The 25,000-nt window shown below is 43.5% G+C and overlaps 1 protein-coding gene across 1 annotated transcript in view; it reads left to right on the top strand.

Moving 5' to 3' along the window:
* Positions 1-1,728: 1,728 nt before the first annotated feature.
* LMBR1L (limb development membrane protein 1 like) overlaps positions 1,729-25,000 on the top strand; it is a 38,458-nt gene continuing 15,186 nt past the window's right edge. Inside the window, exons 1-3 of the mRNA XM_089477562.1 lie at positions 1,729-2,067; positions 19,889-19,973; positions 24,757-24,787. Of these exons, the coding sequence (XP_089333688.1) occupies positions 1,993-2,067; positions 19,889-19,973; positions 24,757-24,787 (191 nt within the window). The 5' untranslated portion in view covers positions 1,729-1,992. The remainder of the gene's footprint in view (positions 2,068-19,888; positions 19,974-24,756; positions 24,788-25,000) is intronic.

The raw sequence follows: 25,000 nt of genomic DNA, 5'->3' as shown, positions 1-25,000 counted from the left end.
GAATGTGACTTGCCCAAGGTAGCCCAGTGGGTTTTCTTAGCAGAGCCAGGATTCTAATCCTGCTCTCCAGACCTGTAGTGTAAAATTCAAACTACACTCATTCCTCCATATTTGCAGGTTTGATATTTGGAGATTTGATTATTCAAGGATTTGGTTAATATGTTCTCTCTAGGAATATCTAGCTCCTCTAGTGCTACTCTATGGTCAACTTTAACTAAAAGTAGCACTGGAGGACCTAGAGATTCCTGAGAGAATGCTCTACTAGGCCTTTGTAGCTCCTCCAGTGCAGTTCTATGGTCAGTGTCTGTCGGACGTTTCACTGTAGGACCCAGAGATTCCTAGAGAGGTGTCCTCTCAGGTAAAAACGGGGGGCTTTTCTTATTTGCGGTTTTTCCAAATTCACAGTGGTCTTCTGCCCCTAACCCTAATGAATATGGAGGGACAAGGGCCCAAGCTCGACTCAGGCTTGCATCCTTCCAAGGTCGCTACAATGAGTACCCAGACTGTTGGGGGCAAATTAGCTTACTTGCTGTTCACCGCTATGATCTTTGGAATAGCGGTATATAAATAAAACAAATTATTATTATTATTATTATTATTATTACTGCACCACATGAGCTCTGAGGTTGTGTCTATACAGCAGAAATAAAGTAGTTTGACACCACTTGAACTGCTATGGAATCGCAGGATTTGTAGTTTTGCGAGCTGGTCAGCCTTCCTTGTTAGAGAGCAAACTACAAATCCCAGAATTCCTTAACATTGAGCCAAGGCAGTTAGAGTGGTCTCACACTGCTTTATTTCTGCAGTGTGGCAGCAATGTGAATTCAGCGGACTTCCCTCTGGGATTCATCCTTTGTTCTTCTTCAGAGCACTCAGCCCTTTCCATACTTAAATCACAAGGACTTAGGCTGTGTCTGCACTGCAGAAATAATCCAGTTTGAGGCTGCTTTAACTGCCCTGGCTCAGTGCTAGGAAATTCTGGGAACTGTAGTTTTGTGAAACATTGAGCCTTCTCTGTCAGAGAGAGCGCTGCTGCCACAACCAACTCCAATTCCCAGGATTCCCTACCACTGAGCCAGGGCAGCTAAAGCGGTCTCAAACTGGATTATTTCTACAATATGTTTGGGACCTTAGGCTGGGTCTGCACTGCAGAAATAATCCGGTTTGACAACGCTTTAACTGCCATGGCTCCATGATGCTGTTGAATTCTAGGAAGTGTAATCAGAATTCCACAGCATGGAGCCAGGGCAGTTAACGCGATGTCAAACCGGATTATTTCCGCAACACAGATGCTGGTGCCCTAGCTTTACAACGGCCTGGTTCCTCTCAACCCCTGGGAGGTCGCGGGACGATCGTTGCCTCTGCCGAAACGTCTACAGCCATGTTCCCCAAACTGTGCCCTTTAAGAGATTTGGACTTCAGCTCCCAGAAGCCTCAGCCATGTTGCCCGATAGTCTAGGATTCTGGGAGCTGGAGTCCAAAACCCCTTAAAGAGCACAGTTTGGGGAACACTGGTCTACAGAGCCAGACTGAGGAAAAACAAAGACGCGGCCTCACCGTCACTGCTCCGTCGACGACGCTGAGTGGCTGCCTGCGTCATAATGGACGTGGAGCTCAGCCAATCCCGTTGAGCTCGGCCCCCCTTCTTCAGCGAATGAAAAGCGCTCCTTGGGCTCAGGTTTTTTGCAACCAATCGGCGCCTCGCAGTGCGGAAGGGGTCAGGGGACGGGAGCGCTTCCCTTTCCTTTGCGCTGCGCTGCCTGAAGAAGTCGGTTGTTGTGGGGCTGGAGTGCGTCCTGCGCCTTTAAGAATGGAACGCGTTGCTCCTTCGGCGGGGGCGCTGTAACGAGGAGGAACGCGTGACTGGTAACGAAGGAACGGGAAGCCACTGTGGCGCCGACGCTGGGGTTTTGGGAGCCCCGTCCCCCGCTCTTCCCCGCCGCGGCGCCCCTGCCAGCCGCCCTGCTCGCCTTCAGCCATGCTGACCGGGGGATGGACGCCGCGGGGGAACACGACGGCCTCTCCGCACGGGAGCAGCTCTTCCACGAGAGGGTCCGGGAGTGCATTGTGAGTAAGGCCCAGAAGGAGAGGGCTGCATCCGCTTTGGTACCGCTTTAACTGTGTCTTGGCTCAAGGCTATGGCCTTCTGGGAGTCGGAGTTTGTTGTGGGCCCAGAGCGGAGCGGTTGTGAGAGTGGCATTGCGCAAGCAAGGCAGGCCCTGAGCCTAACCCAGGGGAGAGAAGGCAGCCTGCCTCTGCAGAACAACCGCAGTGGTTATTGCTTGCTTGTTTGTTTTCAAGCATTCCTTGCCGCTCTTTAGGAGGGGAAAAGAGAGGGGCTCACAGCGGCTGGCTTCTATAGTGGTCCTCCTTCAGACTTCCAGCCTTAAGCAAGAACAAGGGAGGGAGAAGCAGGAGCCAAAAGGTAGCTGCACTTATTAGAAAGGACCAGCTAGGCTCAAGTGTTTTAAACCAGTGGTTCCCAGACTTTAGTCACTCAGGTGTTTTGGACTTCGATTCCCAGAAGCCCCAGTCAACTTGGCCATCAGTCAGGAGTTCTGGGACAGGGATGTAGCTAGGATTTTGGGAAGGGGGGGGTCCAGACTAAGTGCCACCATTATAATGGGGCTTGGGTGTGGCGGCGCAGCAGCACACACCATTCATTTTTCTAATGGAAGGGGGGGTCCGGACCCCAAGAACCCCCCCCCTCTTGGCTACGTCCCTGTCTGGGAGCTGGAGTCCAAAACATCTAGAGGACCAAAGTTTGGGACACGTGTCTGGAATAGCTGCCTCTGGTTGACAGTTGAGGGAGAAAGGCAGCGAGCGGTATCCTCCTCTGCCCACTTACCTCACCCAGCTGCACTTCGACCACCAAGACTAGTATCTCCTCTTTCTCTCCCAAATCTCCTCGTGTTGAAAGCTAGCATGGTGTAGTAGTTTGAGTGCTGGACTCACGGAGAGCAAGGTTCAAGTCCCCACTGGTCCATGGAACTCCCCTGGGAGACACACTCTTAGCCTAGAAGGAGCGTAGTAGCAAACGTCCTCTGAACAGGTATCACCAAGAAAACCCAATGGTAGCATCGCTATAAGTCAGTTGATTTAAAGACATATAATGACATCCAAGTTGAGAGTTGACAGTTGAGGGAGAAGAGCAAAGATACCTTCCTCTGCCACTGCTCTCTCCTCTCTCATGGCTGCACTTTATCTCAGTAGTAAGGCTTCTATGATCTCCTCTTTCTCTTCCGAATTTCTTCATATTAGTACCTCTCTTTCTCCAACAAGTTTTGAGTAGCATTCTTCACTTCTCAATGACTTAATTTTTCAGTTGAGAGGCTATTGATTTTGCTACTCTTCTCTTTCATTAGTGTATCTCCAAAAGGTTCCTTTATCTTTGCTTTAGTAGTGATCCATCTATTCTATTTAAACACATTAGAGACTACTTCAAGAACTTTGTTAAGCCTAGGATGTAAATATCCAACCAACCCTGTATGGTAGCATAGGCAAACAAGTAATTATTTGACCAAGGCTTTCCAGGGAGCTCAGTAACTTGAGCAGAGAATTGAACTACAGTTGTCCCTCCCCGTTCACAGATTGGGATCCGTGGTCTTGATTACTCACGGATGGCAAGGGAACAAAATGGCATGCCCACCCATGGGAGCACACAGCCATTGAAATCAGTGGACCCCAATATCAGCAATTTTTCCAATTCATGAGGTGGTGATGTCCGGAACGGATCCCCTGCGATTCATACGGGACAACTAGGCCTGTTACAGACAGCCAAAATAAAGCTGCTTCAAGTCACAGTGGAGGTATGGTGTTTCAATGATGTATGTGTCCTAAGAGTCCAGAAGCCACACCAAAGCCACACTCCAGTCCTTAGGGCTCATTGAAACACCATACCTCCACTGTGACTCGAAGCAGCTTTATTTTGGCTGTCTGTAACAGGCCCTAGTTTCTTTTTCTTGCCCAAATTCCCACCAAGAAATATTTATTTATTACCCAATGAAAAACACATATTTTGCTTTGAGAAGCCTATGGCCTAGCAGCTGTATTGCTGTGTTCTATGTGTGATAGTGATGATGACTTACGCAGTATGAATTCTGTGCATGTACCCACAGGTATGTGGTTGAGAAGCTTTGTGACCTATAAAAAATCTGAACTGCCTAAGTAGTAATTCTAGACTGCCTCTCAGATGGAGAAAGCCGAAGACTTGAGTTAATTTCTGAAGGAATTTGTGTGTCCTGGTTGAAATGATATTTAACTAACATACTAGGCTGTCTAGGCCTGCCTTTCCTAGTTGTGTATCTTCTAAATGTGTAGACTGCAACTCCCATCATCTTCATCCAGCACAGCCAGTGACTGGGAAGACAGGTGTTGGCTGTAATACAAGACATCTAGAGGCCATCAGATTAGGGAAGGCTGATCTGGCGTTCTCAGGGTTAAAGTTGTTGCTTATATAATTGTTCTCTGGCTTGGTGGGTTTGTTGGGTGCAACCTACATGCACTTCTTAACACTTCAAAAGTCCCCTGTACACATGTGTGCCATAGTTGTCTTTGTATATTGAAGAGGAGCAGGTTGTGGATCAGTCCAGTAACTGGATGAGTGATCTCTGTGTAGAACATAATGTGCACTACTGAAAGATCCTTGCATAAGAACAAATATAAAACCACTGTGGCATGCGGTTGTGTGCCCAAATCAATAGCATGTATATATACACCCTATGGTCCTATTGATTTGGGGCAGGGTGGTTAGTATGATACAATACAGTAGTTCCTTAAATGATGAGAGAGCATGCCACAGTTCTGCTGAAATACCCAGGAGCTCTTGTCTAACCGTGGGAAACACTTCTCTCTACTGGTATACATTGTCAAACTCCACATACAAGAACCCCTTAATTCTTGGGAGCTTGATGAAGTTTGCAATTATGCAAAACGTATTACAGTGCTCAATATGTCTTCATCCATACCAGAAGCAACTAAGCCCTGGTCTGACTTCCTTACCTACTTTTTAAAACTGTGCTGTTTTCATCATGGGCAAACAGTCTGTTTGACCGACTTGCATAGGAATGTTATCCTGGTCTGACCACCTGTTTTAAATGGGGATTCTCCTGTGTCATGGCCAGTACTGGACTAAAGTTTCTTGGGTGCTTGCTGAGAGCTGCATTTTGACACCTGATGTCCAGGCAGCTTTCTTAGTTTCAGATTGCTGGGTAAGGTTCGTGGATGGCAACATCACACATTGCATCTTTATTTGTGGTTGTATCTCTGCCCAGAGACAACCATCCATGTAGTGTATGCATGATAGGACTGGGAAACTGAGAAATTCCTGACGTCTCTTGCTAGGGAGGGGAAGGAGGACAGAGAGTTCAGCCTTCCCAACGTGGCTTTGTGTGCCAAAGGTTAGTCCAGAGATCCATCTGTGGACGCCAGCATATTAGCATATTAGCAGGGATTTTCAGTTCCATAACTAGTTATCTGCTTAGCAAAGAGAGTGTTTGGAGTTATGAAAGAAAAGTATGTAGACCCGTAGTGCCAACTTGGCATTCGCTGTGGGATTCAGTGTGCATGGGTTTACCTGGGAGGTGCTAGTGTTGAGCCATTGTCATAGGATAACAGATTGGGATAAAGAATGATTTAGACTAGATCTTCTAAAGGTTATTTGTTTGGTGCAGAGTTCCCTGAATCTCTGGCCAACATGATGGCTGGGGAATTATGAGAGTTGTTTCCCCAAAAAGTAACTCTTCCAGGTTCTGAGTGTAAAAAATTCTCTGCTGAATTACATCAAAGGCCTGGCTAGCCCAGTATCTTGTTTCTAGCCATGGACAACTAGATGTTCGAATGCAGTGGTACTCTGCAGCTTTTTATCCTTGGTACTCCCCATTACACCTTCATGCAGATGTCATCCCCCCAACTTGCCATAGTATATGAATAAAAAACATTTTGTTTATTTTGTGTATGTGTTTTCTTTTACACATTCATGTGTATTCATGTTTTAACATTTTAGGAAATTGTTCAAATTAGAACAGTTTTATTTAAGTAAATTCAGTATTTAACTCAATGCATTTGTAAATTTTATACATAAAAAGTTTGGGAAGAGAAGTAGGAGTAGGGATCAGAGCCTCCAAGTCTCATGGCCTCCCTTGAGCAGTTCTCATGCCCCTGCTGCAGGTCCCTCTCCATCCACTATTGGAGAACCACTGCCCTAATGCAGAGCACACAATGAGGGCATGAAAGCTCTGGCCTTCTCCCCATGTTGCTCCCCCCTGCCACCAACTGCTTTTAGGTATATTTTGAAGTTCTGTGCTATTTCTACCCCATAATCCCTAGGGTTCTCTACTTTTTAGTCCTTGCTTCTGTGCAATAGAAATGGTTCTGGTAGCGACCCATAGCACTTTGCTGCTTCCTTCCTTCCGTTGTGAGAATTCTCTTTTGGTGGCTATCCTGTGCTTCCTTTTTTTAAAACAGTTAGCAGAATTTAATGGACAAGCCTCTTCATGAAGACTAAGGCTGCATCTGCATTGCAGAAGTAATCCAGTTTGACTCAGCGCTGTGGAATTCTGGGAATAGTAGTTGTGGCACCAGAGCGCTGACAGAGAAGGCTAAATGTTTCATAAAACTACAATTTGAAGAATTCATGAGTCATGACAGTTAAAGTAGTGTCAAATTGCATTATTTCTGCTGTGTGGAGGCAGCCTATGTTTAGGCAGGCATATTTCATGTCAAAAGCCCCTTTAGATGATCAGCTAATTTTAGAGGGAGAATCAATTTGTTGATTCCCTCAAAGAATTGTAAAGGTCTGAGGCAGAACTTCTTTTTGCAGAAGCTACACTGATTCTTCCTTAGCATGCCATTTCCTTCTAGATATATAATTATTTCTTTAATAAGGCTTTTCACCAGCTGATCCAAAATCGATGTTAGTCTAACCGTCCTTTCCCTTCGTTCATCCCTTTTCTCCTCAAATTAGAGTTGCATTGGCTACTTTTCAGCCAATGAAAAGCCAATGGGGATAAATGTCAATTATTGGTTTCAAGGATGACTGGAAAGTAATTATTGTATGTATATATACTGGAAGAATAGATTGGTTGAACTTTTAAAGATAGAATCAAGAAGGTTTAACACCAGTTAAAAAGGACAATAAGAATAATATATACAAATACCAAGCATAGTTATAACAGGCAGAATTGAAGGAATACAGTATATGGAATATGTAGAAGACAACCTTCAAAATGTTTATATATCTATTTTATTTTATTAATTAGTTCATGTTGTGGGATGCTTATTTTGTCTATGATATATTAGTTTACTAATAAATATTAAATAAATAAATGGCATCTCCTGAAACTTCGGTTCAATTTGATTCTTCAGATGCACTTCTCAAATATCCTTGACTGAATTTATCTTTTTTTCTGACTTTTTAGTCTGTAAAGACTGGAGCAGAAAATGAATTCTCCTCATTTCCCTTATCTATAGATAGTGCCAGTGTTGTTCTAGAAGAAGAGCAGAATTGCTTATAATATATTCTAGTGCCTGTGTTGTTCTAGAAGATGAGCAGAATGGCTTATAATATTTCAGAGAATTAGAATGGATTATAGGCTAAGCAGGAGATCATATATGTATGAGTTTTTTGCTAAACAGTAGAATCATAAAATCATAGAGTTGGAAGAGACCGCAAGGGCCATCCAGTCCAACCCCCTGCCATGCAGGAAATCCAAATCAAAGCATCCCCGACAGATGGCTATCCAGCCTCCGTTTGAAGACCTCCAAGGAGGGAGACTCCACTACCCACTACCTGGGAGGGAGACTCCCAGTAGGTGGGAGATATTTACACATTTGCCCATATGCCCATTATCTCTCCTGCCTCTATTCTAGTAGTACACTGAGGCTGTGATTCAAACATGGAGACTTAGACCCAATACAGACAGGCAGAAAGGAGCACCGAGATGCTGCCCCGGATTGTTGCCGTGGCAACCACATGGTTGTGGTTGCGAAACACAGCTCCTTTCCGTGCTGCTACCAAGGTGCCATTAGTGCCCTGGAGCGGCGCAGCAACGTCTTATGCGCCGCCCCATTTGGATGTGGCGCACAAGGCACGTCATCAGCGCATGCACCATCTGAACATGTGCGCCCAAAATGGTGCCGGGAGAGCACAGAGTGTGCGGATGCTCTGCTCTCCCAAGTCCTAATTTTGGTCCCAGGCCGCCACAAAGCGGCAGTCTGTACTGGACCATGGAAAGTTCATTCCGATCTCTAGATAGTGGTTAGTGTAGCATTATACATTAGATGATTTGTTAGGAACCACAAACAGAATATCATATTAATTTTCTCAGAATCCTCCCACAAAAATCTATAATATGAAAGATCATAATTCTTTCTGCAGTTCTTACAGGGTTGTTCTACCTTCCTTCTTGCTTTTGTTTTCTCTAGCCACTACTTTTCAATGATCCATTCTTTTCTGTAGTGAAATAAATATACAGTCGGCCCTCCTTATGCACAGATTTTTTAAACAGGGATTCAAGCATCCACGGTTTGAAAATGTTAAAAAAAAGTATTAATTTCAAATATCAAACTTTGATTTCCCATTTTTTATAAGGGACACCATTTTGCTATGTCATTATATTTAATGGGACTTGAGCCTACACAGATTTTGTGATACACAGGGGATCTTGGACCCAAAGCCCAGGGTCCTCTGTATATGCAAATATATATAATGAACAAATGCAAGACTCCTGGTCCATTCTCTTTTGTCTAGATGAGTAGTCTTCATAGCTCTCAAACTATTCCTTGCTCATTATATATTTTCTTGCCTTCTTCTGCCAAATAAATTTCAAATCCATTCCTTTTACCACTCCAAACTTGTCCTCAGTAGGTCTCCCCCTCCCTGCAGCCATCTGTATTGCTGTTGTGCAATATATGTGTGGGTTGGAGCTTGATGCTGCAAATGTTGGGCTGCATCCAGAATAGATGGAACTGGGCCCGGGAGTTTGGCTGGTGCTTCTGTTGCTGTCTTCAGACGGAGCACTTGAGGTAAGAGATATGTTTAGTGAGACTGGGTCCAGTCACAGTAGAGGCTTACTCCTATATGCATTTGCTCAATGTGTACCTTAATGTGTGTTTGAAATAACAACTGAGTATTCTGGATGTGAATACATCTTTGTCATGTCTCTTTCTATATATTGCACAGAGCCTGAACTCAGCAACTAGAACAGATATGTAAGTGGTAGTATAACTCGTGGGGTTCAAGTCTCTATGGATTCATTGGGTGAAGTTGAGCCAGTCACCTTCTGTCAACCTGATCTAACTCACATAGTTGTGAGTATGCACTGGGAGAGCCATGTATACTAACTGGAGGAAAGGCAGCTCATAGGAGTAGCTAATAAATAAATGAGTATATAAACAAAGGCAGCTTTCTACACATAACTAGTAAGGGTAGTCCAGAATTGAATTCATGGTGACTGGTCATAAACTCCAGCTGATTCTCCTGTATGTTTGGTCCCCATGTACCTATTATCTTTTGTGGGAAATTAAAATACACCCTTCTTGCACCTATTTTCTGCTGTAGCTTCTAAATTCATTTTTAGGCCATTCTGGAAAGAGCAATTAGAATGTTTTTTTTCTTGTGTACTAACCAACATTTATTAAACTGTGGAATTTTAAGGAGATTCAAGGAAACCTTTCAGCAAGAAGTCTTTCAGGTCAGATCAAGGTGTTGCAAGTGTTTTGTGTCAGATGTAATCCAGCTCTATATTCTTTCATTTCCCCATTTTGCTTTCTATCATGCATTCTCAGTTGCTCACCCAAGAGAGCTTTAGATAATAACAAGAAGGTTTTAGCTAACTATACTTCACAGCTTATGGGGCGACCATGCATGTCAAATTATGCCCCTGACAGTCCCTTGTATTGTTCATGCTAGTCAAAAGAGAAGTTCTACAGGCTTAAAGCATTGCAATTTGCCTCTGAATTAGTTGTCTGAATCAGCGTTTCTCTTTAATGTACCATATGCTTTATGGGCATATTTTTCCTCTCCCTGCCCTCAGTAGTATGTTGCAATTAAGGCCAGTGGTCCAAGCAACTAATGAAGGTGAAGCTCAGTCTATATTTCTGGAAACACCCTACCCTGGGAGATTGCTAGGGCATGATTCTACTGGAAGCAGATTCAAGATCCATATCGTCTTGCCTCATGAGGGCTTGTCTCTCAAACCTTGGAAGACATCTACTCTCATAAACCCTCGGCATAATGGGATTTATATCCAAAATACCTGGAGGGCACCAGGTTGGGAAAATCCACTCTATGCCACCTGATTTCTCCTTGAGGTTGTACATGTCATAAGCTAGACATAACAGATATCCCCAAAGACTGCAAGTTGTTGTGATATTCACCTAACAAGTTGTGGTGTGTTGTGTTTTTGTGCCCTCAAGTCTTTTCCAACTTATGGCAGCCTTTAGGTGAACCTGTAACAGGGCTTTCTGGGGCTAAGAGTGTGAGACCCAAGGTTACCCAGTGAGTTTCCATGGCTGAGCAGAAAATCAAACAATGGTTTCCAGGGTCATAGTTCGACACTCAAACCACCAAACTATACTGGCTCTCTCACCTAATATACAGCCCTATATGGAAATCCCATCAAAAGAGATGATGTTCTTCTTGTTAGTTGTCTGGAAATGATATTAGCCACTTCTTAGCCAGCTGATTCTCTGAAATTAATCTTCCCTTTGCACACTCTATAGATGAAATGCCAGGCACTTTGGCTCATAAATATTGTCCCAGTGGTGAGACATAACATGTTTGGTGCTATCTGGAGTGTTGGCAGCTGGGATTCCCAATATGGTTGGTTTTTCCAGTAGAGAATGGGCCTTTTGATACAGGGAGTTCTTGGCTCTGAAAAGAACTAAAGCAGCAAATGTTCTGCCCGCTCCTGTTCCTGAGTGAATATGGCACATGAAGTCCATCTGCCAGAATAGCTGGAAACAGCAGCCATCTGAAGGCTGGGAGGTGAGCTGAGATGCTGTGAACAACAAAGCCGAGCTATTTTCCTTGGCAGTCTTTGGGAAGAATAGAGGAGATGCAGAAATACTAGTTTCCTGTAAAATTTGGTTTCTACCCACACCCCAGCTTTGAAAGCCAAATTCTTATCCCTATAAAATTTGCCTCTCACCTTACATTTTCAAAGGGCTGCACAAGCCAATACAGGTCTTTCAGATCTTTATAGTGGTCGGTGTTGATGTTTGAAAGCAAGGTTTAAACAGATTATTGCTTTCATACATCAAACCAAGGAGCTGTATAGCGGTTCCTTTCTGCGCCATGAAAAGGGTGACATAGCCGCCAGTGCAGTGGCTTTTTGGTATTCCAGAGGAGCGCCATGATGCCACCTGCCATGTGGTGCAATGCTCGGTGTTACGGTGACCTGGGGGCAGAATCAGGGCATGCGTCATGTGCATGCCACAGCCTGACTCTGCCCCCAGGCCAGCCTTAATGGTTGGTCTGTACCACGGTAAAGATCTGAAAGACCTGTATCATCTTGCCACCCCTTTGAAAATTTAGGGTGACAGTCATGATTTGCAACTTTGTGGATTCTATTGCATTCTATCCCTTCCCAACAAATATGGGAAACAAAACAGAGGTCCACATATTGGAAGCTATCAATATACATTTTCAACCACAAAAAAGGAGACACAAAAGACTGCAATAATGACAGAACCATTGCACTAATATGCCATGCAAGCAAAGTCATGCTCAAACTCCTGCAGCAAAGACTCCTACTATATATGAAATGAGAAATCCTAAAAGTGCAAGCTGGAGTCAGGAAAGAAAGAGGCACTGGGTGTCACATTGCAAACATATGATGGATAATGGAGTGAACCAGAGAATTCCAAAAGAAAATCTGCTTGTGCTTTGTTGACTACAGCAAAGCCTTTTACTGCACAGATCACAAAAAGCTATGATTTGCTCTTAGAGGAATGAGAATGCCACAACATCTGATAATCCTGATGTGTAACCTGTACACATAATAACAGGCTGTTTTCAGAACAGAATATGGAGAAACAAAATGGTTCTCAATTGGCAAAGGGGTCAGGCAAGGCTGCATTTTATCACTATTTATTCAACTTGCATGCAGAAAATATCATATGCACAACAGGTTTAGACTTAGAGAAAGGAGAAGAAAAGATCAGAGGAAGGAGAAACCAGCAAGGACCTGGAGCAATTATTGAAGAAGGCCAAGGAGGAAAGTATCAGGATAGGCTTAATGCTGAACATTAGGAAAACAAAAATAATGACCACAGAAGTTCTACAAAAATTCATCCTAGATAACAAGAAAATTGAAATGGCAAAAGAATTCTCATACTTTGGATCAAATATCGAACAGAACAGATATTGCAGTCAAGAAATCAGAAGAAGCCAAGAATAGGAAGGGCAGCTATGAAAGAACTGGACAAGATCTTAAAGTGCAACAATAAAACGTTGAACACTAAAATAAGGCTAGTTCAAGCCATTGTCTTCCCCATCACCATGTATGGATGCCAGAGCCAAACAGTGAAGAAAACTGCTAGAAAGACAAGAAACTCATTTGAGATGTGCTGGAGAAGAGTGCTGAGGATACTGTGGATGGCCAAAAAGACAAAAAATTGGTCCCAGAACAGATCAAGCATGGAAACCAGGATGACAAAATTGAGACTGTTGTACTTTGGACACATCATGAAAGGCGTGTCTTATAAGGAAAAACATTGATGTTGGGAAAGGTAGAGATATGTAGAAAGAAAGGAAGACCACATACCAGATGGTTAGACTCAGTCAGGGAGACCACAGGCCTGAGCCTGCAGAAGCTGAGCAGAGCCATTGAGGGAAGGAATTCTGGAGATGCTTCATCCACAGGGTTGCCATGAGTTGAAGTTGACTTGAGGGCAGTTAACAACAATCCACAACTGTATAAATATGCATTTTCTACCAGATGCCTTAATACCATTCTGTACTGCATCTGAAAAAGTGGGTTTATATCAATAAAAGCTCATGCCAAAATTAAAAAAAACACAATTACTTTTAAAGGTGCTGCCACACGTGTCTTTTTTTTCTGTTGAAGAACAATTCCACATACTGCTCTGTGTGCAAAAAAAGAGGCCTTGGTCTCTGTTTAAGTGGGTTCCTGAACCCTGGAACTCAGTTGAGAAAACAAGAGAGGGCTGTTGGTTGCTAAGATTTGTGTTCCTTTTCCCCATTTAGACTCTGACCTTTTAATCTTCTGCTCTTTCCCTCTGCCCAAGGTGCCCAAGGCTCCTGAAGAAACTCTTTGTCTCAGCAGAGACAACGTGGAGCTCCACAACTGAACTTTCAACTTCTGTTTATTTGCTTGCATCGGGGCATCTCTGGCTGCATAAAATTCCAGAGGGATTCTTCCTGCCATTATCTCAGTTTAGTGGCTCTGAAATAAGTTCAGGAATCAACTACCAGAAGTTAATGGCAAGCTAGAGATGCATAATTGCTAGATAGATTCACATTCCAGTCATTGCATGATCTGGCTGCTTTGTGCTGGGAAGGTCTAAGAGTGCTGGCATTCCTGTCTATCTGTGTGGTTGCTGTTCTAAATCACTGATGTCCTGTGCTTCTAGCCCCTTCTTCAGGAACCAGGAGGCTCTGCTGGATCCATCTCCGAATTCCCCAATTGTTTGCTTAATAGGGTATGGCTGTAATCCTGTCAATACTAACCTGGAAGGAAGGCTCATTTAACATGGTGATTCTTGCATTGCTCCAAGAGCTCAGAAAAAGTGATGACTTAGGAAGTATTGGTCCATAGAGTAGCTTTCTGAGCTGAGGGAGAAATAAATCACCGCCCTTATTCCATTAACCTGCATAGTGCCTTGTATTTTGCGCACAGCCTGCCCTTCTAATGGGCTCCAAACAGATTATGGGTGAGACGCTGTGTATAAATAAGCAGGAGCATTAAAACATAGATGCTTGTATGTTTGAGAAATTATCATTGTGTTTTTTTGAAAAACCATCATTGTGATTTTTCATAGAAGTGAAACTGTAGGTCAACTTCAGCTTTGGGTAGTGGGCAAGTGAATGAGCCAGAAAACATTGGGGGGGGGGGGGCTGCTGCCAGTTAACTCTCTTCAAATGTGGAGATGAATAGCATCAGAAAGGCAACCTCAGAGAGCATTTATATGCTGTTTTGACATGGCTCACAAATTCTGAATATTGACTCTTGCGTCACAGTTCCTGTTTTTCTTGTCCTAAAAACCAAGAGAGTCGTGGGAAATTAGAAGGGTGCTTATTCTTTCTTCCCACCTCCAAATTTGCAGCCATTGAGAGGATAAATTCTACCATAGAGGACAAATGTGAAGTAAAGCAATAGCTCTGCCTGCAAGCAATTTTTGTCCTTTTCACTGAGGGTACAGTGACAGCAGTCATCTGGATCAAATAAAGGAGTTTGGGATAGCTATATATTGCAGGGAGGCTGTACTTATTGGGTGGCTAGGGATTTCATAGTCTGACAGCTGGGTGTTGCTCCCTGTGGTTGTTTTGGCAAGAAAGGTGTTTCTTCATAGATTTCAGTGGTGCTTGAGGGTGGACTTGGGCTATGCTTTGTTTGATGGGCTCATCTGCATGATACGAAAAGGAACTCTGGGGTAAGTACAGGAATTGCTGGGATAGCAAACAAGAACAGAACAGCCAAGGATCTGGAAGCCTGAAGCCTGTGGGGGAATGGATGAAAAAGTTACGTGTAAATAGCCCAGAAGAGAGACTTTCTAGAGGAGATGGAAAAGCTGCCTCCCAATTATCTGAAGGTTGTCATGGGGACGATGCAGGAGTCCAGTTCTCTGTTGCTGAAGTACAGGGTTAGAACAAACAAGTTGGAAATGGGAGGGAGGCAGATGTCTGCTAGGTGTGAGGGGAAACTCCTGACAGCAAAGGCTCTTTAGTTAGCAGTGAATGCTGAATGGCTGTCTGTCAAAGATGTTGCTGTAGTTCAGGGCTTGGGATGGTTCAGCACCCTGTTCCCCATGTCATTGGAGTGCTGTGTATCATCAGTCCTAGCCAACATAGCTAGTGGTGGGGGATGATAGGAACTGCAGCTCAGAAAATCTGGAGGACCTCTTACTCCCCATCTCAGCTGTTCCTTTATTTCACATTGCAAAGCCAGCAGTGAGCAGGGGAGATTGACCAGAAGACTTCCAAGGTCTTTCCCCAGTTAGTTTTTAGAGCAGACTGTTCACTCACCAGGTGTTTGGAATAAATATACATTAGCTACAAACTGCTAACCCTGCTGGCTGGAGGATTTTAGTCCAAACAAATAACTACAGGCTCTGGAAAGCTGATGAAGTCACATTTGAGCCTGAATGAAGTAGTCACCAGAAAACCTTTTCCTTTCTGTGTGGCGAGTCAAATCTGGCCTTTCTCAAAAGAAGTCAGAATACACAGAGATGAGGCTGCTTAGCCTTTCATTTTTATCTTCTTTTTTAATACTGACCACAATGATTATTAGTCCTTTGCTGTGTTATTGATCTCTTGGTTCCACTACATAATAGCAAAGCTCTATTAACTTGATCTGCAGCACTATCCAACTCTTCTCCCAGCATCTCTAGTCTCTCTTTAAAAAATCAGGGAGAAGTTTCTCTCATTTCTGCAGTAGGCTGAACTGTTCTTTGTCAAAGTAAGTGTACTGTAATGCAGTGTGGCATGCTATGTGTTTCAGTATAGAAAGGAAAAGGAGGGGAGTCTTGTGGCACTTTTAAGACTGGCCCATTTGTTTCAGTATATGTTTTGTGGGCTACAGCTCACTTGTTCACAAAAGCATATGCTGAAATGAATTGGTTAAATATGTTGCAATACTTTGTTTTTCTGTCCTTTTAAAAAATAATGACACTGTACCTGCATGTGAAAAAGTGGCTTTAAGCTAAAATAAGTGTATTAGTCTTAAAGGTGCCAAAAGACTTCATTATTTTGATTTCCTTTGTAGAGTGTAGGATGATCTGTTATTTTGGAAGCTCCCAGGTCAGAACTCATTAAGTTGTCTCCTCTCACATTTGGCCCTCCAAATATGACAAGGTTCCAGCTTCCACCAATGCTAGCCAGCAGTGAAGGATTATGGGATTTCAGACCAACCGGAGGGGGCCACAAGGATATCTATTCCCTTATTTAGCATATTTCCTCATCTTGCCATCTGAAGAGCTCATGCTTTATCTCCCCCGCCCCTCATGACTTGAACCCATAGCCAAATCCTTGGCAAGTTCTTTCAGCTTCCTCTCTTACTCTTAAAGTTTGAAAGCAAATAAATCACCTGTGATTAATTTATAAAATAGTTGAAGGGAGCCCACTTGCTTTAGTTCAGTAAAATATTGGATTCTGTCTTATGTCAGTTTGCAAAGCCATTCCACAGATTCACTCTTACTTTTGTCAGAAGCTGCCAATAAGGCTACTGATCTGTTATTCAGGAAGTCACTGAAGGGTTTGCTCCCTTTGTTTTGGGTGGGTGTGTTCCATTTCTTTCCGGTTTGAAATGACAGCCTTAGGGCATTTTTTAGAAAATGTGAATGAGAACTACCCTAGCCTGCTTTGCTGCATATTGCTCAGCCCACACCACCTCCCAGGTAAAAAAGTTCATACAGCAGAACACAGGATGCCTGTTGGCTTGGAATGACTTGTTTTGCACTTTCCACTTCCCTTTTGTGTTTCCGAGAAGCAGGGGGAGAATCATGAGGCCCATGAGCAGAGAGGATGTGTGTGTGCCGTGAAAAGAGAAACTCTGAAGGTGTTTCTTGGTTATTACTTCTCCTTCCTGATCCTCCTCATTTTTCCAAACATCTGCACCAGTAAGGACTAGAAAGTTGCTTTTAAAAGCAACAACACACAAAGTAAGCTGAGATACCACACTTCCATGACTATAAGGGTTGAGTCTCCTTTAACAGAATGCCAAAATCCAAAATATTCCAAAAACCAAAACCTTTTTCATGGGTGGCTAGATAGTGACAACTTTGCTTTTTGATGGTTCAGTGTGCACAATCTTTGTTTCATTCACAAAAATATTAAAAATAGTATATAAAATTACCGCCAGGCTATGTGTATAACATGTATATAAAACATAAATGAATTTTGTGTTTAGACTCAAATTGCACTTCCAAGATGTCTCATTATGTATGTATCGCAAATACAGGTATTCCAAAATCCAACACATCTGGTCCCAAGTATTTCAGATAAGGGAGACTTAACATGTATATGTTGAATGTACACAACTCTGGTCCAAAACACATTGCAGAAACAATCTAGTTTGAGACTGCTTTAACTGCCTTGGCTCAGTGGTAGGGAATCATGGGAATTGTAGTGTATTGTGGCACCAGAGCTCTCTGACATAAAATGCTAAATGTCTCACAAAACTACAGTTCCCTAGCATTGAGCCACAGTAGTTAAGTTGTCTCAAACTGGATTATTTTTGCAGTGTGTTTTGGGCCTCTGATTATTTCCTCTTCAAGCTTAAAGTGTATTTAAGTTCCCTGAAGCTGTTTCTTGTGAGTTTATTACTCTGGTTCCTCTAGGGATGGGCGTGTACCTTTTGATACAAGTTTAGAACAGATTAAAAACAAACACACAATTTATTCTTGCTAACAAAGAAAACATCTTTTAGTCACATGCCACAGGAAGTTTGGAGGGGCTGTTTCTCTCGCATGACATCTTTTTTGTCAGCTATCTCCCTCATTTCTCTCTCTTTTGAAGGGGAAAAAAAACAGAGTCTATGATCTCAGGTGCCACAGACCAGAAGGGCCTGCTGTGAACACTGCCACAAATCCCTATTCTATGATTGTCAAATTGCTTTCTGACAACAATGGATGGTATTAGTGTTGACAGCCCATTACCTCCCAGCTGTACCATCTGCTTCAAGTCAGCTACCTATTCAGAAAGGGTGTGTGTATTTGTATATGAATATATATGTGCTTTCTAGTTACTTGTCGACTTATTGTGACCCCATGAATTTCATAGGGTTTTCTTAGGCAAGGAAAACTCAAGAGGTGGTTTTGCCATTTCCTCCCTCTGAAATGTAGCCTACAGGACCTGGTATTCATTGGCAGTCTCTCATCCAAGGACTAACTAGGGCTGACCCTGCATAGCTTCCAAGATCAGACAGGATCTGATGGCTTTATGTACTGAAAATTATAGTGCTAGACCATCTAGAGGGTACTAACTTGCCTACTTCTGTTAGACTAAATTTGGACCCAGTACAAACAGACACTTTGTGGCGCCCTGGCGCCAAAATTAAGGCTCGAGAGTGCAGAGTATCTGCACGCTCTTGAGCCCTAGCGCATGGGGCTGGCACGTGTCCACACGGGGGCCACTATGATGATGCAAGTGCACCACAGCATCCGCACATCAGGCCGCTGCACTTGCCTCATTGACGTACCACTTTTAGCGGGTTCTTTTTGGTGCAGAGGGAGCCCACGAGGTTTGGTTGCTGCAGGCTCCCTCCAGAGCAAAAACGGCCGGCTCCAGTCCGCCTTTCAGGGTGGTCTGTCGAACTCCTTGAATTACTTTAAAAGCCTCATCACTCAAAATAATGTCAGTGTTTCTCTAAAAAGTGGCATCTGCAACAAAATTTGGCAGTATGGAATGCATTTGTTTAGATTAATTGCTTCATTCTATTCTTCCTCTCCCCCTTTCATTGCACTTGTTTCACGGGTGAAGGTACTGGTGTTCAAAGGTTCTTCTCTAAATCACCTCCCTAAAGTGGCAGTCCATCTTGTTGACCCTTTCCTCATGTATAAAATGGTGCTGTTTTGGACTACATTGGGATGGTCGAAGGTGGCCAGGGGAGATGTGTTTAAAGTGGCTAAGCAGCAATACTGAAATCTCAATTTGATTCTCTCCTCCTCCTTTTTAAAAATGATACTTCATTTGTATGGTTCGTGGTTTGCTTCATTCATGTTTTAAAAAAATGAAAAATTGATTTTGAAATGTGTGAGTGAGAGAAGATGACCTTTCCAGTTAAACCTGCTATTTTTTCATTGTTACAAAAACTATGTCCTTGCCTTGCTCACAAATACTGAGTGACTTGTTGTTCTGGACATGAGAGTCACAATTCTGTGTGAACGATTTCATGTTCTTCCCGGGTCTGGCAACAGGAGGTGGATTCTTTTTGCAATGCTTGTAGGCAATCAATCAGATTCTGGGATTCAGACCTGTTGTTCATAGGATCAAGTTCATTTCATGCTTGAAAATAATTTATTTCCTGTTTTCTCCTCTTGTGTTTAATTCTTGTAAGCTTCCTTCTGGGGTCCATACATTGGAATGGGGGAAGGGAGTATTCCCTGTCTGAAATTAAGAGAGCAGATGTGCCAAGGCAGCAAGCACTCAATTCCCCTAGAAACAGCTGTGACCCCATTTGAAAGAATGTTCTAGTTGGGTTAAACCAATAATCTCTTCCCTACAATTTTTTCTTTGGTAAATGCCTTTTTAAAAAATGGGATTACCCCATTTCCCCTTGTGCCTCTAAAATTCTGATGTTGTGTATGGGTTTGGAATAGGGGTAGCTTGGGTTTGTGGGTGACGAATGGGAGGTTTAACACCTAGTCTGGGAAGTAAGTTAGAGTTAAATTTGTTCATCTCTCCTATCTGTTTTAGGTTTAGTCTTGGGACAGGATGTCTTCTGAGCTCAAAATGCAAATAGGAATTGTTACATAGCAGAAACCAGTATTTGGAAAAGTTATTTTTTTGGACTACAGTTCCCAGAATTCCCCACACCCTTCATAGCCATTGGAATTTTAGGGATTGTTGTTAACAGCCCCCCTCCCTCCCCCCGTCCAGGATGTGCTTGAAACCTGTACAACACTGGACTGCTAGAGAGGAAGTTAGGCATTTCCTCCACAACTAGCAAGCACTCTGACCAACTTGTGTTTCCTTCTCTTCCTTCAGATCTGTGCCCTCCTCTTTGCCAGCCTCTACATGTTGTGCTACTTCATCCTAACCCGCTTCAAAAGGCACACAGATTTTACCACAGGTAAGTGGGAGAGTGGAAACAGGGATGAACAAAATCTGACCTACTCAGGCTGCATGGTTTTCAAAATGTAGACATAGCTTCCTTTCAGAGGCATGAGGAAGGAGCAGTTAATTCCTCTCTGACTGTGCCTTGACTCTATCAGGAGATGTTCCCAGCCCAATTCATGTAATTGTGGGAGGATGTGTACCCCACATTGTGCATGTTCTTGGAAATACTGTTGCTATTGCAGCACTCAGCACTCTCCCTCTGGGATTTTTCTCTTTGATCCGATTAAAAGCTTTTTGTGCAAAGCAATGCAAGCCAGATTCCCTTTCTTTCCATTATAAAATCTTTGTTTACAAGGCTAGTGGCCAGAGTGAACACATTTTCTATCCCATGAAATTTCAATCCTGACATGGGGTGTCCTACAATGACAAAGTTCTGAGCACTGTTGCTGAAGACCAAAAAAATCCTTCTTATCCATTTCCTAGTGAGTAACACCCTCTTTTATCCCCCAATACAAAATCTAAGAACATCTTTTGCTCTCTTTTCTTCCTCCATGTCTTACAAAATGCTGCTCTTCCTTCAGCCCCAGGCAGAAATTTCCAGTGATGATAGGTTAGCTCTACCAGGTTGCTCTCCTCAGAGTGAAGAGGCTGACAGCATCTCTTTTGTCACTTCAAAGGCATTGGCTAAAATTGTTCTCAAAGAAGCCCCCCCCCCCCTTCTTGGGGAGAATCTGCTGATTGTCCCTTATTGGACAGAATAGGTTCCCTAAGACCTTTGGCTGTTTTGACTTCTCTGTTGAATTCAGTTTTTGAGCTCAGCTATGGGAGACAATTATGTTTCTTTTTACTCAGCTGAGTTGCCTTGGGGAAACCACATTCCCCAGAGTCTTCCGCTATTGTAGAAACTTTGATGTGTATAAATTTTAGCCAGCCCCACAGAAAGGTTCTTATTTCCTTCGGATGTGGCTTTGTTTTACTCTCTTGTTAATCCAGTTGCCTTGGCAGCAATTGGGCTAGACAACATGGGTACAGGGTTCTCCAGGAGTCTTTTCTTGTCTTTTCAGTGAGCTTTGTGGCTCTGCAGTTCCTAGGGACAAAGTAAGCAGGGAGTGCATTAAGAAGACCATTTCACAAGCACCTTACAGAGCATGTCTTCTCTTGTGCTTGGTCTCTCTCTGCCAGGCTCCCTTTAATACTACATAGCTAAAGCAGTGTGATTCATCTTCACTTGCCATTGCTGCATTTTATGGAATCCTGGGATTCATAGTTTAGTCAGAGGCACTTTGGTTGAAAATTCCAAATGCCCCTCCCTAAACTGCAGCCCCGTGGATTCAATGGGATGCTGTCACAGAAGTCAAATGGAATCACAGTGTTGCAGTGGCGTAACATAAAAGTACCCCAAGTCAAAGATTGCCACCCCAGAAAGCTCAGTTCTAGCTCAGGAACAGTCTAGCAAATGTCGCCCTCTTTTCCTCTTCAGGTGATGCTGGATTACAGCTTCCAGCATTACTCATTGTGGGTCCTGCTGGCTATGCTAATGGGAGATGGAGTTCAACAAGCTCTTAATGGCAACAATTTTCCACCACTGGTCAAGAAAAACACTGACCCTAGAAATAAAAGACACAGGAATAATTTTAAGCAGTTGCTGTTCCTTTTATATTTCACCTGTCCTCCACAGCCCCTTTTCATGACTGGAAAACTAATAATTCTGGGTTGCTTGGAGGACTAGAAACATATAGTTCTGGGGAGAAATAGCAGTCTGGACAGGTGTGCACATTTCTCCCATGTGCTTTCCTTTACACAACAGGTATCTCAAACAAAAGCCTGATGCAGGCAACCATTTCCCATTGGGTGACTCCTTTGTAAAATCACCATGGGACAATATGTGTGGTGTGGCCAAGCAAATTCCTAGGTCATGGAACCAGTTCGAAATATGTAGTGGTTCACTATTAAGAAGTAGTTTAAAATGTGCCGAGGACTAGTTCCTTGTATGATTGCAGTTATCACCTACTGAGTTTGCAAACAAGTGCCAGGTGGCAAACAGTCTTCCATTTGGGACCCAATTTGTATGTTACCAAGCAAATAGTAGTTGTGGAAAAATAATTTTCTGTGACTGTTCTCTCACTGTCTCTGGAGTTTCTAGAGGATTATCATCATGTGGAAAGCCTGACAAACAAGGTGATCCTATAGTAGAGCTACACAACCGTTTCCCCTTCCTTCACATTGATCTCTATTGCACTTAGTTTGGGAAGGGACATGGGGTGAGGGTGACCCACATCTGGTTGGAGCTCTTCAGCATCGCTGAGGTGACATAGAAACCAAGAACAGGATGGCTAGTCTCTCCAGTTGCTGCCATAGCAACCTGTCATTGTGGAATGGAGCTGTCTTATGTCATTCCCATACCTCTTTCTCACACTGTGCAGAATCCCTAGATGTACAGTGTTGTGCTTTGAGCTCTGGAGCTGTACCATGCTCTTGGTAATTTCTTTTTTCAGCCTGGGTGGCCATATAGATCTCTGATGGTCCATGTGCTGTAATGGTGGGATGTAGGGTTGGAACTTGACAGTGGGTTTTTATCACTACTCTGCCATGAAACTTTATGGTTGACCTTGGACCAGTCACTCTTTCTCAGCTTCACCTGCCTCACAGGACGGTTGTGAGGATAAAGTAGGGAAGAGTGGAGCAATAGGAACTGCCTTGAAGGAATAATAGAGAATAGGCTGGCCCAGCTCCATTAGGGCCAGCCTGAAGATAGATCGCCCTCCCTCCATAACTGTCATCTTTCAGCCGGTGAGGGAGAGAATAGGTTGGCCCAGCTCCATCAGGGCTAGCCTGAAGAAGGAGAGCCCTCCCTCCAGTCCATCTGCCTTGGTCCAGGCCTCAGAGGGAGAGGAGAATGCTGGACCTGATCCCCTCCCCCCACCATTCCCTTCTCCTTTTGTGTCATGTCTTTTAGATTGTACGCCTGAGGGCAGGGAACCGTCTATTATCCCCGCTGTTGTAAACCGCTCGGATTCCCAGTGATTGGGTGGTATATAAATAAATCCTATTATTATTATTATTATTATTATTATTATTATTATTAGAGTATACATGTAAGTCGCAAATAAATAATGCTATACATGAATGAGGGTTACTCCATACCATCTTTCTCTGGTTTGCAGCACTGTTGGAAATTGTGTTCCAGATAGGGCATCTTCTACCATTGCTACCTACCATTGTGTGAAGCAAAGGAGGAGAACTTCATGGAGAAATAATGTGCAATTTTCTGTATGGTGGGGAAGGGTTAATGACAGGCATTTGTAGGATCAAGCCTGAGGAAGGGAGGGAAGGGGCTTGGCAACAGATATACAAGTCCTGTCTTTGAAGGACAAACACCCCCCCCCACCACCCCCTGTTTTTTCTTGTCTCCAAACCATTTTCCCACAATTTGCCTATTGGGCATAGTGCCAGTCAACAGAATGCACTTGGCTACTCATCAAATCTCTCCCACTTGCAATGGAACCTGGGGGCAGGGGGAGGTTGCTTGATATATTTTTGTCTGCAAACCCCATAAACCCCCAGTAAGCGGGAGCTGAAGTTTTAACAAATCTGGAAGGCCCCAGTTTGTGATAGCCTGCTGTATGTTGTGTGAAAGTCCTCTTTCAACACTGTCTGCCTCACTTTCTGATGGCATCAGAGGGCCAACTATACTTAGAAGGGCCTAAGGAGGGTGCAGAACGAAGGGAGGAGGTCAATTCCTCCAGCCCTTTGGGTTTAAAGGACTGGCATTCAATTAATGTAGTAGGAGTACTGTGTAAGTGGGGTTTCTTCCCCTCAAGGATGGATCTGTTATCATTAGTAGTTCTTTCCTGCCAACCAGGCAGTCCAAACATACTAGCCAAGCTGCCAAGTCACAGATTTGGTTGCATTGTGAAGCAACGCTTCTCTTAATTCTGGAGACTTCTTCTATTTTCTGGAGGAAATTACTGACACATGTATTGATGTTGATGTCATTGTGACTCTGGGCAAGATCTCAGCCTTTTAGAGAGCAAGAAAAGATGGTCTTTTCACATATGGTTTGATGGTTATCCTTAATGCAGATCTTGCTGGTTCACTGTGCATCTAAAATTCACTTTCTTGATGCTTCAAAGTCCCCTTCCTAAGATGTTACACCTAGAGCTGGTGGCATGTTTCTCTCTAGGTGTTCTATATGACCCCACCTATCATCCCCACCATGGGCTATACTGGCTAGGCATGATCACACAACATCTGGAGGGCCACAAGTTGCACACCTCCACATTAAACTGAAATTCCTTTCCAGGATTTTGCTAGCCTAAGTTATGTTGCAGTTCTACTTGCAATAAGAGCCTGATCTGTGAAGAATACTTGTTGGACAAGAGCTAGAGAGACTTGGTTCCAAATCCCCATGCTGACTGGTAGCAGATTGGTCAGGCTCAGAGGTGATGGCTGGCCCATCACCCACAATTGTAAGGGTAAAATGGGATAGGGAGAGGACCATGTATGCCATTTTGATCTCTGGCAGGTAGCTTGATTACATGCTTCCAAGTCGTTTTTGACTTACAGTGACTCTAAAGTGAACCTATCATAGGGTTTTCATGGCAAGTTTCTTCAAAAGGGGGTTGCCAGGCTGAGAGAGTGTGATTTGCCCAAGGTCACCCAGATTTTTATGCTGAAGCAGGGAATCAAACCCTGATTGCTTTGGTCATAGTTCAATTCTGAAACTACTACACCATGCTGGCTGTCTTAACTGGGTTATGTATGTAATAATAATAATAATTTTCCTGTTTCTTTAGTTGATGAAGATGCTGCTGTCAACAGGATCGCGTAAGTTCCTCCCTTTCCTTCTTCATTCTCTGCTTCCGCCTGCTACTTTTTTGCTGTTGCCACATTCTTCTGTTTATCTTTTTGTTGGTCTGTTTAAAAAAGAAGTTTGAAACAGAACTAGAGAGGACTACAAATGTCCAAGTAGTTCCTGCCACCTATGTCTACCTATGTGTTTAGGTAAACAAAAGTATCCCCAGAATGAGATTTGCAGTG

The sequence above is a fragment of the Sceloporus occidentalis genome, unplaced genomic scaffold (genome assembly GCF_023333645.1).
Source record: "Sceloporus occidentalis isolate IW3139 unplaced genomic scaffold, rSceOcc1.0.p SCAF_1, whole genome shotgun sequence".
Taxonomy (NCBI): Eukaryota; Metazoa; Chordata; class Lepidosauria; order Squamata; family Phrynosomatidae; genus Sceloporus; species Sceloporus occidentalis.
The sequence above is the reverse complement of the archived record's forward strand: the minus strand, read 5'-3'. Positions and strand labels throughout refer to the sequence as shown.